We start from the raw sequence: 13865 nt of genomic DNA, 5'->3' as shown, positions 1-13865 counted from the left end.
GTTCCCACCGCTAATTAACGACCCCCCTCCCTGCCTCGTCACGTGACCCTACTCACCTGGTCTCGACGGAAGCGTCGCTAAGGAGACGGGAGGACAGTGCACGAGCGGCTGCGCCGAAGTGAAGATACTGGACGCGATACTGGACGCTCAGGGCAATGTCTTAAAAAATTAGCAGACGCGGCGAATTTAAATATCGGCTTACTTTTGCAGCCGCGAGTCTCCAGCAAATCGACCTGGCCTGCCACCTTTCAGTCCTCCGGTAAGTTAATTTTGGACGTGAGAGAGCGCGAGCTAGCTAGCTAGGTTAGCTACACGACAGTCAGTCGAGACGGAGAGCTTTGGGTAAAACCGAGACATGGGGGGGGGGAAACCTTGGTTACCTCCTGACTCGTCCTGACTGACTGAGCTGTTGCGGCAGCCGTAAGTGTCATGTCCCGGTCGGGCTTCCCTAATTCGATAAGACCCTACTGCCGCTAGGTTAACGCTAGCTTGGGTAATTGGATTGGTCCGCAGAGTGGAAATGCAGGGCGCCTTCTGTGCTGACAGAAAACTGGGTTTACAGGAGGGCTGCGGAAACTGTCGGTACCTCTCAGTACTTCGTGACACTGCTGCATCAACAGTAGTGTTATGCACATTTTGCATGCTACTGCAATGAAGAATAAGCGCTGTTGATTTATATTGTGAACACTTAAGTGTTGTATGCGAGCATGTGTTTATGACTGTTTAAATGTGAAAGGGTACCAGGTGTAGCTCAGGGCAAGCATGAGTCACGCCACCTGTCCTGTTGTGGTGTGTGACCCTGCCCATCTGGACTGTTGTGGCGTGTGACCCCGCCCACCCGCCCTGCTGTGGACTGTGACCCCGACATGGGTAAATTCCAGAGCAAGCTCCACCGCCGCTCTGATGTCTACAAGTGAGACACACAACGACACACACACTCAGTTTGTTCATGTGAGGTATGTGACTCACACCAGCATTTCCTGTGCAGGACCAGGGAGAGGGTGGAGTCTTCAGCTTTGACACAGGTGGTGCAGTATGAGCCCGCCCACTCTGATGCTATTAACTGTGTGACCTCCTTGACCTCTGACCTGTGTGTGTCAGGTGGGAGTGACCAGGTGAGTGAAGGGCTTTACAGTGGGTGTGAGTGAACACAGCTGGTTATGCAATGGTTTATCGAAGTGATTATTAATGTTTGCAAGGGTAGGGTCATTATGTACGCGTTCTAAAGTGTGTATAAAGTTATGCATGGATTTTGAGGTGTGTTAAACTATGTGGGTGTTAGGAAGTATTATTAAGTTTGCATTGAGGTACACATGGGTGCTGAAGTGTGTAATAAGATAGATGTGTATGTTGACATACATTATGTGTGGGTCATAGAGTGTGTATTAAGATATGCGTGGGTCATAGAGTGTGTATTAAGATATGTGTGGGTCATGGAGTGTGTATTAAGATATGTGTTGGTTATGGAGTGTGTATTAAGATACGTGGGGGTCATGGAGTGTGTATTAAGATATGTGTGGGTCATGGAGTGTGTATTAAGATATGTGTTGGTTATGGAGTGTGTATTAAGATACGTGTTGGTTATGGAGTGTGTATTAAGATATGTGTTGCTTATGGAGTGTGTATTAAGATACGTGTTGGTTATGGAGTGTGTATTAAGATACGTGTGGGTCATGGAGTGTGTATTAAGATACGTGTGGGTCATGGAGTGTGTATTAAGATACGTGTGGGTCATGGAGTGTCTATTAAGATACGTGTGGGTCCTGGAGTGTCTATTAAGATACGTGTGGGTCCTGGAGTGTCTATTAAGATACGTGTGGGTCCTGGAGTGTCTATTAAGATACGTGTGGGTCCTGGAGTGTCTATTAAGATACGTGTGGGTCCTGGAGTGTCTATTAAGATACGTGTGGGTCCTGGAGTGTCTATTAAGATACGTGTGGGTCCTGGAGTGTCTATTAAGATACGTGTGGGTCCTGGAGTGTCTATTAAGATACGTGTGGGTCATGGAGTGTCTATTAAGATACGTGTGGGTCATGGAGTGTCTATTAAGATACGTGTGGGTCATGGAGTGTCTATTAAGATACGTGTGGGTCATGGAGTGTCTATTAAGATACGTGTGGGTCATGGAGTGTCTATTAAGATACGTGTGGGTCATGGAGTGTCTATTAAGATACGTGTGGGTCATGGAGTGTCTATTAAGATATGTGTAGGTTATGGAGTGTGTATTAAGATATGTGTGGGTTATGAAGTGTGTGTGTCTTTACACAGGTTGTGGTTGTATATGACTGGAGAGCTGGAAAACCCTGCAAAGCTTTTCATGGCCACAGCAAGGAGATCACCAAGGTAAAGCAACTCTGTCAAGTGCAGTCCACTACAACAGGGTAGGATACAGCTAATAACTAGCCTAACACAGCACACAAACATAACACTCTTTTCTGTGTGTGTGTATCTGTATGTGTGTGTGTGCGTGTCCAGCTATGCTGCTTCTCAGGCAGTACGTGTATCTTCAGTGCGTCTCGTGATAAGAGCGTGCTGCAGTGGGACTTTGCTGGTGGCCGCGACCCTGTCCAATCATTTCACGGACACGAACTTGTCATTAACGGGGTCGCCATCAGCCCAGGCATGCCAGCACACACACCTTGCCACGCTCACACATCTGCTCACACACCTGTTCACGCACCCACACATTCACAGCTGCAGGATTCTGCCCATGCAAACACGTTAACATTTGTGACACAGTGGGCGTGGCATGTGTGTGATGTATGAGGTGTTTGACTATGATACAGTGGGTGTGGCGTGAGCGTGATGTTTGAGGTGTTTGTGTGTTGCAGACGGGTCAAAGCTGTGCACGGGCTCTCGTGATAACTCCATGCGCCTGTGGGACATTGAGACCGGCAAGTGTTTGCAGAAAAACACCATCTCACGAAACCTGGTGAGACAACCGTACCTCACAAACTACACAACTACAAACTACACTACACAAAATCTGTCGTCCAGTGTGGATTTCTTCCATTTAAATCAAACCAGGCTTCTGTTATCCATGTTCTACCCTGACTCTGGATAATTATCCATTAATTATCAGTTAACTTTCACTTTATTATCGGTCCACACTAAATTAGCTGTGATAGATCAAGAAAAAACAAATACACAGAAAACAGGGATGCAGGTCTGGGATGACAACCACAAAGCTAAACAAAACTCCTGTCTTCTGTGTGTGTGTGTGTGTGTGTGTGTGTGTGTGTGTGTGAGAGAGAGAGAGAGACAGACAGACTGACTGACAGACTGACTGACCCCTCAGCCAATGCACTGTTAGCCTATTAAGAAGACGTTTATAAAGAATGTATCCCGGGCAAGATTTTCTTTGTTGAAACAACTGATCTCCATATCGTTCTCTCTCAGGTAACACATGTCTGCTGGGTTCCTGGAGGAACATCAGTTGTCCAAACCTCTGAAGACAAGACCATCAGGTGAGAGCCTGTGTGAGTGGCCCAGCAGAAAGCTGAGTCTGTAGAGGTTGTCTCCGGACCACGCCCACCACACTTATCACGCCCACCATGCCCGCTATATTCAACCCTGCAGGAGGAATTTTACAGGAGCTTTTTGTAATCTGTGGGTTGCCAGGTGAATTGCAACGGTAATAAAAACACACACTCAGATGCATCACCAGGAGCTCCAATCTACACCTTCAAAAATATTAACCCTTATGTGAAAAATGTAAATAATTATTAAATCATGTATGCTGATTTAGTCTTAAAATTATTTATATACATCGTTATAACCCTGTCCAAGTAAAGTACTTTTCATTTAGGCCGCCTGTCACACACCTATAACTTTCTAATATGCACATCTTATAGTATACACAGTGCTGTGAAGAACAGTCGAAATTCCACAGTTTGTGCCCATCTGATGTAATCATGGAGTGTAGAAGTATTCAAGTTTGGTGCTTCTTTCATGTCATTGGTTCATGAGGTATTAATTATGCAAATCTTCGGGTATGAAAAGGTGCTTGCCCTGCCCTTCCCCGATAGTGCAGCCTCACGGAAGAGTTCGTTAGGATTGTTGCTCAGTAATCAGTGTGAGTGCCTCAGTTAACAACCAGCCTCGATTTGGACCTGTCCAATCAGAACTTCAGGAATCTAAATTAAGAGTCAGGCTGTCCAGGCAGGCACACCATGAGAGATTCCTGAAGTCCTCAGAATAAAAGTCTGTGGACGCGTATCCATCTGGAAAAGGTTAGAGAGTTGTTTGAAGTTCAGCTGGAGAAGGTCTGTAACAGGAGTCAGAGTCCTTGAAGAGCACGGTGTTAGTGATGCATGTAAAGAACTGCAAAGCTCTCTAGCTGCCGCTGAGGTCAGTGTTCATGACTCCAGCATCATAAAAACACTGGGCAAGAATCGTATGTGTGTGTGTTTCTCCAGAGTGTGGGACAGTCGTTCGTGGCAGGTTACCAACACCTTTCCTGCTAAGCAGTACATCCAGACACACTGTGACATCAGCACCAACGGGAACCACCTGCTGTCCTGCAGTAACGGCTTCACGGGACATGGCTGTGAGGCCACGGTGTGTGTGTGTGTGTGCGAAAATGTTAAATAGTGGTTTTGGTAATGTATAGGGTTGTTGCGTGAGTTTATGTGCCTTAATACTGATGGCTATGTTTGTAAATGTATGTTCATGTACAGTGTGTGTGTCTGTCTGTCGGTGTGTGCATGTCCGTGTGTATGTGTGTCTTTCTGTGTGTGTGTGTGTGTGTGTGTGTGTGTGTGTGTGTGTGTAGCTGTGGGACCTGCGGCAGCCTGGTTGTAAGGTGGTGGAGTATCGGGGTCATCTCCACACCACGGCCTGCTGCGTCTTTCTGCCAGCTGCCCTGGGCTCCCCGTCTCTGGTAGCTTCTGCCTCCTATGATGGCTCAGTGAAGATCTGGAACCAGAACACTGCAGGTACTACACACACACACCCACACACACACACACCCACACACACCATTCAGCCTGTACTGTGCTATGACTGTTAAGGCTACAGAAGTAGAGATCCCTTCTGTGTCTTTCTCTCTAATTTCTAATTTTCTCTGTGTCCCCCCCACCCCTCTCTCTGTAGTGTGTTTATATACTCTGTCTCTGGATGGTTCTGGTCCACTGGTGTCCTTGGCTCCGTGTGACTCCAGCAACCTCCTGTGTGCCTCCTTCAACACAGGCCTCCACCACCTTCACCTGTCCCAGGGAACAGTGCCCAGCCTCAGGGAGGTGGCCCGCTTCTGACCCTGCATCCGCACCTGCACCCGCAGCTAGCCAAGGCTAACGCTAACAGTAATGGCTAATTCACTGCCTGGAGAGAGAGAGGGGGCACACATGGAGGGTGTCGGGACAGGGAACATCCTCTCACTCAGGGCACACACACACACCCTCTCAATCTCTCGGTCACACACTATGAAAGCAGAAAAACCTGGGGCAGTTATTTTTGCACTGAGGGGCAGGTTCATCTCCACTAGAGGGGTTCTGAAGGAGGCACAAGGAGGCACATAATTTTAAGTTGCTTTGGATAAAAGCGTCATCTAAATGCCACAATGGCTGTAGTACATTCTGTTGCACTCATTCTCCAGTATCCCTTCTCAGTGTTTGCAGTGAGTGGTACATTTGTCTTGTCCCATATTTGAGTCATGGCCATTTTGATTGGTGGGCCCGTTCTCGCAAGGCAGGCACAACAGCCAAGCAGCCAATCACAACTATTTACAATCAGCCAATCACAGAGTTTGTATGTAGTGAAAGCGGGTATGGTTTAAAATGAAAACAATTTCTTGGTGTCACTTGAATGGCAGAGGTGTGAGTTGTCATGGCCTCGGATCAGTTTGACTGTTTTTCTGAGCTGAGAAGTAAAACTATGACTTCTCTTGTTTTACGCACTCACGCACACAGGGACACACACATACACTCACATATATGGTCCACACACCGTCCATACACTGAGACATGTTAGTCATCTGTTCATTCATCTGTTCATTCGGCGTGTCAAGCTGAGAACCCAAAACATGGACATCAAAGAGCGCGCAATCTGAGCGGGGGTAGGAGGGGTCAGGGTGGCAGTGACCCTAACCCTTAACCTAATTCTAACCCTTAACCCCTAACCTTAACCCTAACCCCTAACCTTAACCCTTACCCTTAACCGTAACCCTTAACCCTTAACCCTAACCCTTAACCATAACCCCTAACCTTAACCCTAGCCTTAACCCTTACCCTTAACCCTACCCTTAACCCTTACCCTTAACCCGAACCTTCACCCTAACTCCAACCCTAACCCTAACCCTTAACCATAACCCTAACCATAACTCCTTAACTCTAAACATTGATCCAGGTTTGAAATGGAGGAAATAAAAACTTCACTAGAAAACAAGTTATCAGTCTCAATCTCTTACACTAACGTAAAACACTTTATCACCTCCATAGCCCAGGACAATCACTCCTGTGTCTCATTCCTGCACTGTTGCCTGAATAACCCCAACCATCTAAGCTCTGTAAAGTCAGGAGACTTTTGGGATCAGGAGAAGGACGAATGAGGGCTTAACGCCTCTTCTTCCTCTTTAGAAGCTGGGAACCTAATACACCAATTTAGCCTCCAATATTAAACGTAAGAGTAAAGGTCACGTTCACACAGCAGGTGAACGTTTTCCTCCGGTCTTTTCCTCTGTTTGTCACAGAATCTGTCACACTGAATCTGTCATTTCCAGTTGCAGTTTGGACCATGTTCTCAATGCGCTACCGAAGTGCGACACGTGTGCGACACGGCTCAGCGTGAGCAGCCAGGTCAAAGTTCAAGTTCAAGTTTGGTTTATTTGTCACATACATAGTCATACACAGTATAACTCGCAGTGAAATGGTTGAGAGTGCTCAAAGTTCATGTGGCTTTGACGTCAGTCCATCTCAACGTTTGCGGCTCTTTCCTGCTGCTGGGAGGGACAGATGGACAGACGGCCACAGTGAGCAGTCATCGAACCTTAACTATAGTAACCAGCACCTTATGGCGGCGTACATTCCTGATGATGTAGTTAGTGGATGTGAAGCGATTAGCCAATAAACTCATTAGTTGTTCATTTGTCTGCAGGATGTTTCTGATTTTGCAGCCAGCCTCTACTTCAGATTAACATCAGCATTCACTTTGGACTAGTGGCTGTTATTGTTAGCTCAATTTTGATTGTTTACCTCCGGATGAGCGTGTCACGTGAAGTATTGTTCTCCTGTGCGTGCGGCTCAGTTTAGGAGTCTGATCTGTTCAGACTATTGTCAGATATTGGTGACATTAAAAAGATATTATGAATAGACTCACAAAAAAAATTTTGATTTGGTCAGAAAATTGGATATGGGCTACTTCTACCTGCTGCGTGGATTATTCTGAACCTGCTATCAGACGGTGAACCTGCAGGACATGTTATAAACTACAGCAGAGGACATTAGATGAGCCTTGCTGTGAAATCACTTTTTAAGTCATTTATACTATGTGCACAAAGCTCTCTCATCACAGTAATGGTAACCACATGTAGGAGTCCATGGCTGCGCTCTGTTTCGCAGGCAGCTGCCTTAGTAGGCAGCGAGTGCACAATCCTGAGGTGAAGTCCCCTGTCCTTAGCTGTCTTCTAAGGAACCTTAGGACCACTGAATGTGAATGGAGAATTGCATGTGTTCTTTGACGGGGTCTGGATGATGACTGAATGTGGAGGCGTATGTGCATGTGTCCAGAAGAGGCAATCCCACAATGCAGTTCAATAGCTGAGAGTTCCACTGCCACACTTTGAAAAAATGGTGGACAGAACTGAGGAATACATTTACAGATGTATGTTGTTTGTCACTCTTTTGTCTTTTACTTGTTTACATTTTGGGTTTTTACAAACTATTGCATTTATCTATCACATGTAAGTCATTGCCATAGTTACATTTAGACCTGTAATATGGTTATTTGATAATTGCTTAAAGAGCTCGCTAATGGAGTTTGCTAACTATCTTACTTATTCGGCCCAAGTGGAAACCTTTTCCCTTAGTTGTTTAACTTGTCTCATTCACTGTTAAGTAGTTTTTGTATGTATATGTAATTGGAATGAAACATACTGTGTTCCTTACAGTAGTTGTAACCAGTTTTAGGTGTCTGTTTTTCAGCTTTTTTCATCTTGTAATCCTGTTCAAATATTGAGTAGTGTCTCTGTCTGTATAAATTTCGCAATTCCTGATTTCATAGGTTATGGTTTTTCACACTCTAGACTTTTATAAAAATCTGATTTGAAACTCTTGGTCCACTGTGTACTTTTGTGTTTCAGTTTATTTTAGAGCTTCCACTGTAATATTTTGAATTTTGTGACATTGGAAGTAATAGCAGTTAAATTTCTAAACTGTTTTCATATTGCTAAATTCACAAACAGGAACATTGACGTTGCCTGTTTTGTATGTAAAACTGCCCTTTATAAAGGAGCTCCAGGATTGGATTACTGTAGATATCTGTTCAAGACACCCAGAGGGGACACATCTGGTTAACTGCGGCTTACATACACTCACAAATCCCCTCCTCTCTCTCTCTCTGAGTGGGATTTGACTACTCTGTGTTCCTGGTGCATGTTATTTCAGTATGCAAATCCTACCTGAGCCTTCAGCAACACAGAGAGAATGAGGGGATGTCTCCTATCAGCATGGACAGAAAGGAGCACCCATAGGGACGTGACTGCATGCGCAGATGAGTAAGGAACTTGGAAGCTGCCTTCACACCCTCACACACCTCACTGGGGTGGTGTAAGATCCTGATGGATCGTTTCCATGGGTGATCACTGAGCTGGAGAACAAGGTGAGTGTGAGCATTTGTAGCACAGTGGTTAAGGTACTTGACTTGTAATCTGAAGGTTTCTTGTTCAAACCCCACCACTGCTGAGTTGCCCTGAGCAAGACCCTTAACCCTCAATTATTCAATTTGTGTTCAGTCATAATTGTAAGTCATGTTGGATAACAAAGTGTCATGTAAATGTGTGTGAGAGAGGGAATACTTGGGACTCAAACTCTCTGAAATGTGGGGAAACCCCTGATCCTGGATGGTAAGATATTTTACTAGAGGCTCAGTAGGTAGCTCTGAGCTTTAAGGTATTGCCTTTCTATCACACCTGATCAAAGTTAAGTCTATTTGTCAGGTACAATGCATGTTAAACAACAAAGGGAATGTGCCAGTGTTAGCCAGCTGGTAACTGAGAGCTCTTTGCCTCTGTCACAAACTGTTGACACTGATATTTGCATTTTGAAATGCATGTTATTTGTGTGAACTACCAGTACTGCAGGATCAGCACATGTAGAGCTGTTGTATAAAGCTGATCTGAGGTCAGCTGAGCAGAGTGGTCCTAATGGCTTTTAGGTAGGGTGAACACTTCCTAGGCTGGTGGTAAACCTGGTGATGCAATAAACCATTGCACAGTAATAAGGAGCAATAGGCTAATATACTACACAGACATGCATCAGTTGTAGTTATTATACTGTGTACATGCATCTGGTGTATATCAAGGATATGCAACATGAAGTGTAGTTCAGTTGTGGCCAACAGTTTTAAGATTGACAAATTTTGGTTTTCACAAATTTTACTGCCTCAATTTTTTTTTTAGATCCTTTTGTCAGATGTTTATATGGTATAGTGATATACAATTAGAAGCATTTTGTAATGTTTTTTTAACATTTTTGACAACTTTAAGCAAAGATTTAATATTTATAATCTTGACCCTTCTTTTTTAAGACTTCTGCAATTCGCCTTGGCATGCTGGATATCAGCTTCTGGGCAAAATTGTGCTTGATGGCAACCCATTCTTGCCTAATCAGTGCTTGGAGTTGATCAGTTTCTGTTTGTCCACCCTCTTTTTGAGGATTGACCACAGGTTCTGAATGGAATTGAGATCTGGGGAGTTCTTCTTGACACCAAGCCATAATCCAAAAGCCTTCACCTCACTGTGCACGCAGATGCACTCACACTTGCCTTCTGCCATTCCTGTGCAAGCTCTGCATTGGTGGTGACCCAATCCTGTAGCTGCATCCTCTTTAGGAGTCGGTCCTGGCCCTTTCTTGGGCACCCTGATGCCTTCATCACTGCAATTGAAGCTCTCTCCTTGAAGTTCTTGATGATTCAATAAATGGTTGATTTATCTTACAAGCAGCAATGTCCTTGCCTGTGAAGCCCTTTTGATGCAGCGTAGTGGCTTCACGTGTTTCCTTGGAGGTAAGCACGGTTAAAAGAAGAAAACCTCAAGCACCACCACCCTTTTAAAGCAACCCGTCTGCTTTTCTAATCAGCATGACAGAGTGATATCAGCTGTCTTGTCCTCATTAACACTTTCTCCTGAGAAGATCACTGAAATGATGTTAGCAGGCCATTTTGTGGCAGGGCTGAAATACAGTGGCTGGAATGCAGTAATTTTTGTAATTAAGTTAATTTTCATGGCAAGGAATGACTGCAATTAACTGTAATTTATCTGATCACTCTTCACAATCTAAAATTAATGCAAATTTCCACCATAAAACTGACTTAGCAAACTTTGCGAAATCCAAAAATTTGTGCTAGCCTCAAAACATTTGGCCAAGACTGTATATATGAGGAACTGCACTGTCCCCACTGCTGTTCTGCGTAGGCCTGAATCCTCTTAGCCAGGTCATTGGTAAGACTGGGTGCAGGTGTCTGTTGATTCAGGAGCAGAACTACCACCCTCACCCTCCTGTACGTGCATGACGTCAAGCTGGTGTGGTTTGCTTGTTTAGTTAGAGTACAGGTCCCAGTGTGATCTCACACACACCCCTCCCCGGTACAGAACCCAGCCTGATCTTAAACAGACCCCTCCCACATTACAGGCCCCTCCCCCAGCCACTGGCTTTGCATTTTCAGGTTATAGTGTGGATACTCCCTTTCTTGCTCCTAGCTTTTTTATAGGTCATATTTCTCTGGTAAGTGGAACTGAATACACAATCACAGAGCCTTTTGTTTGTTCTCATCACTCTGGCTCTGACTGTCCTGTCTGTGGTTTGAATTTGACTCTAGTCACTGAAAGTTAATGCTGGGGGTGGAGTCTATCTGTGTGCCCTGAGGTTCAATTGGCCAGCAGGCATGCCTGCCACTGGGCTGCTTTGCATCAACTCATATTGCAGATCTGCAAGCACCATCTGCATTTCCAATGCAAACGACTTACTGATATTTGGGAGGCCAGTGTCCAGGCCTGGACCAGCAGAGGCAGAACAATAACTGCGTCTGTGCGGTTAATCTTCCTTTTCTAAAGCTCACATAACTGTCTGTTTGTTTAGCTCTGCAGTGATGCATCATGGATGTCCGAGACTGCCACTGACCCTCTGACCCCTGACCTCGGCACACTGCCGTCATCGTCGTCCCAAGAGGTTCCGCCCCTTCCCCCTCATGGAGCCCCAGCTGAAGGACCCCGAAGACCACGGCCCCCCAGACGAGCCCCTCCCCGACCTGGAGTGCGCCGTGTGCTTCGGGCAGTTCAACAACATCTTCAACACCCCCAAGATTCTACAGTGCAATCACACATTCTGCCTGGAGTGCTTGGCCCGCATCAACATCATATCCGCCCAGCCCGAGAGCATCCAGTGCCCCCTGTGCCGGGCGTCCACGCCGCTGCCCGCCCTGGGCCTTCCCAAGCTGGCCACAGACCCCACTGTGCTGTCCTGCCTCCCCGAGCCCATGCAGCACGTCTACAGCATCCGCTTCAGCCGTGACCAGGGCAAGCTGCAGGTGAAGAGGGTGCCCAGCTCCGCCCCGCCCTGCTCGAGAGAGACCCGGCACAGCTTGGACCTCGGAGTGCCTGCCGACGGCCCCCAGGCGGAGAGGCAGAGCCAAACGGCCTTCGGCCTGTCCCTGTTCTTGCGCCTGGTGAAGATGCCCATCTGCAGGCTGCTCTTCATGGCTCTGGGGATGCTGGCCGTAGTGTCCCTCACTGTCGGCATCGTCATCATCCTCTCTCAGAGGAAGTGATGCTGGCGGAGGAGTTGTGAGGGTGGAGGAGAGTGTCCATGCGCAACGACATGTTCTGGTTACTGTACCATCTCTTCAAGACAGAAGCAACAAGAGGAACGCTGGAATCCTTAAGTCATACAGAACGATTTTAACCATCCATGAGCCCTGCTGTTGTGACATCCTGTCCTGAATGTCCTGATGTCAGTGAGATATTACAGCCCATATATTACTTTACAATGCTACTGAGCCAGGACTGAACTGTGTTGACAATAGGCTTTAAAACATATTGACGTGGCCGTGCACCCAGACTACAATGGCCGTCCTGTTTATTTAAGGATCGGTTTGCCATTTTTCTAACATGTATTTTATTAACGCTGCTGTTTCCTTCCTTTTAGAGTTGCTCTGAAGAGAGCAAGTGAGCCTAAATCCAGTCCAGCGGGACGATCGTATGAGCTTTAAACAATCCCAGTTAAACACTTTTAAGAAAGCAGAAAACTATAATCATGAATCTTTGTGTTTGTTGTCATAAATCAGGGCTGTGTTTTGTAATCACTTTAGTGTGCTGTAGTCACTTTGGTGTTTTGGAGCAACTTGTAATTGTCTAAACTCCCAGAGTCTAAACTGTCTAAATCGTCATAATCAAGGCCAGTGAAAGCATGGTGTGCAGCTGTGATAATACTGGGAACGTCCCATTTTCTAAAACAATATTTGTCATGTTCTTTGAAACCTTACACGATCGGCCCATTGGACGGGATTACCACTACAGAGACATAGTGACGTAAGACGTAGTCTTCCGAGGTTTCTCGGCAAGGCTGCACCACGCATGGTCCTGGTTGATGTGGGGGGCCTGCCCTTTAACGGCAGCGCATGACGCGCAGAGCGTGCGGGTCCTCTGCCGTTTCCACCGTATGCAAATCGCATGACTCCAGCCATGCAAATGCACGGTTACCTCGCACAGTTTCAGAAAGCCGGAATTTCCTGCAAAATGCAAAACGTGCCACAAACCCAGCTGCCAGTCCCTCGAGCCAAACCTGCAAGTGCACGGGACACAGAAGATACGCCGTTCAAAGGTCTAATTAGCCAAACCAGTCGGCTTTGATCACATACCAGAAGTGCCATGTCATTACTTATCAAATTGATTTTTTTTTATACTGAATGATATTCAGTTTATTCTTGTTTCAATTGTTTTTTTTTGTTCTTTTTTGTTCTGATACTTACGGTATCTAACGGTAGCTATGAATGACTTTTGCATTTTTAGGTTTTTGCAATGCCAAAATTTTGTAAAATTGTCTTTAAGTGCAACATTGTTTATTGTATATAATTCTAAATAACTTTATTCATGTGCTTATGTATCCAAGTATTTTTGTCTCCCTATTTCAGAAGGTTATATATGTGTGTGTGTGTGTGTGTGTGTGTGTGTACAGTTTACAGAGCTAAAATGTTTTGTGGTGATCTAAGTTACTGTGGCCTGGAGAGTCAAACCACAACAGAATGTACAAACCAGAAGTCAAGAACATGACCGCATTAAGGCAGAACACAAACACATTAATGAAGCGAGCTCTCCTCTTATCCCCAGCATGTGTCAATGCAAAGTTATGCATGTGTGTGAACATGCATGATTGGACACTCAATTTCCTGTGCTTGTTTGAGCCTGCAGTGCTTTGTGGGGGAGAAGATCTGACTAGCAGCCGATTCCTCCTGCATCACTCTGGCCTCTGGGTAGACCAGTACGTGGGTGCTGCTGGCCCCTATCATCTCCTCTGCCCGTGTTCTGCAGCACTGGGTGTAAATATCCACACGCAGCAATGTCTCCAGCCAGGATGCTCTCTGTGGTGCTTACGGGAACTGCTTGGTGCACACTGATCTACAGTTCCCTTCAAACATCGATTTTTTTTAATTTCTGG

The 13865-nt window shown here is 45.8% G+C and overlaps 2 protein-coding genes across 3 annotated transcripts; both read left to right on the top strand.

Moving 5' to 3' along the window:
• Positions 1-36: 36 nt before the first annotated feature.
• On the top strand, positions 37-8264 carry wdr31 (WD repeat domain 31). 2 transcript variants are annotated; one of them, XM_027025172.3, is made up of 10 exons: positions 37-259; positions 745-913; positions 989-1115; positions 2269-2343; positions 2476-2620; positions 2832-2932; positions 3400-3467; positions 4419-4560; positions 4775-4937; positions 5095-8264. In XM_027025172.3, exons 2-10 carry the CDS (start codon positions 867-869, stop codon positions 5253-5255), a joined length of 1029 nt encoding a protein of 342 aa, XP_026880973.2. In that variant the 5' UTR covers positions 37-259; positions 745-866; the 3' UTR covers positions 5256-8264. The 2 variants fall into 2 exon arrangements, with proteins under 2 accessions (XP_026880973.2, XP_081562750.1); XM_081706624.1 differs by having other exon boundaries at positions 38-259; positions 737-913.
• A 119-nt stretch (positions 8265-8383) lies between these two features.
• LOC113586781 (RING finger protein 225) lies at positions 8384-13289 on the top strand. The gene is made up of 2 exons (XM_081706813.1): positions 8384-8814; positions 11292-13289. Exon 2 carries the CDS (start codon positions 11401-11403, stop codon positions 11977-11979), a length of 579 nt encoding a protein of 192 aa, XP_081562939.1. The 5' UTR covers positions 8384-8814; positions 11292-11400; the 3' UTR covers positions 11980-13289.
• Positions 13290-13865: the final 576 nt, after the last annotated feature.

This window comes from Electrophorus electricus, chromosome 1 (assembly GCF_041902795.1).
Source record: "Electrophorus electricus isolate QZ-2024a chromosome 1, ASM4190279v1, whole genome shotgun sequence".
Lineage (NCBI taxonomy): Eukaryota > Metazoa > Chordata > Actinopteri > Gymnotiformes > Gymnotidae > Electrophorus > Electrophorus electricus.
The sequence above is the reverse complement of the archived record's forward strand: the minus strand, read 5'-3'. Positions and strand labels throughout refer to the sequence as shown.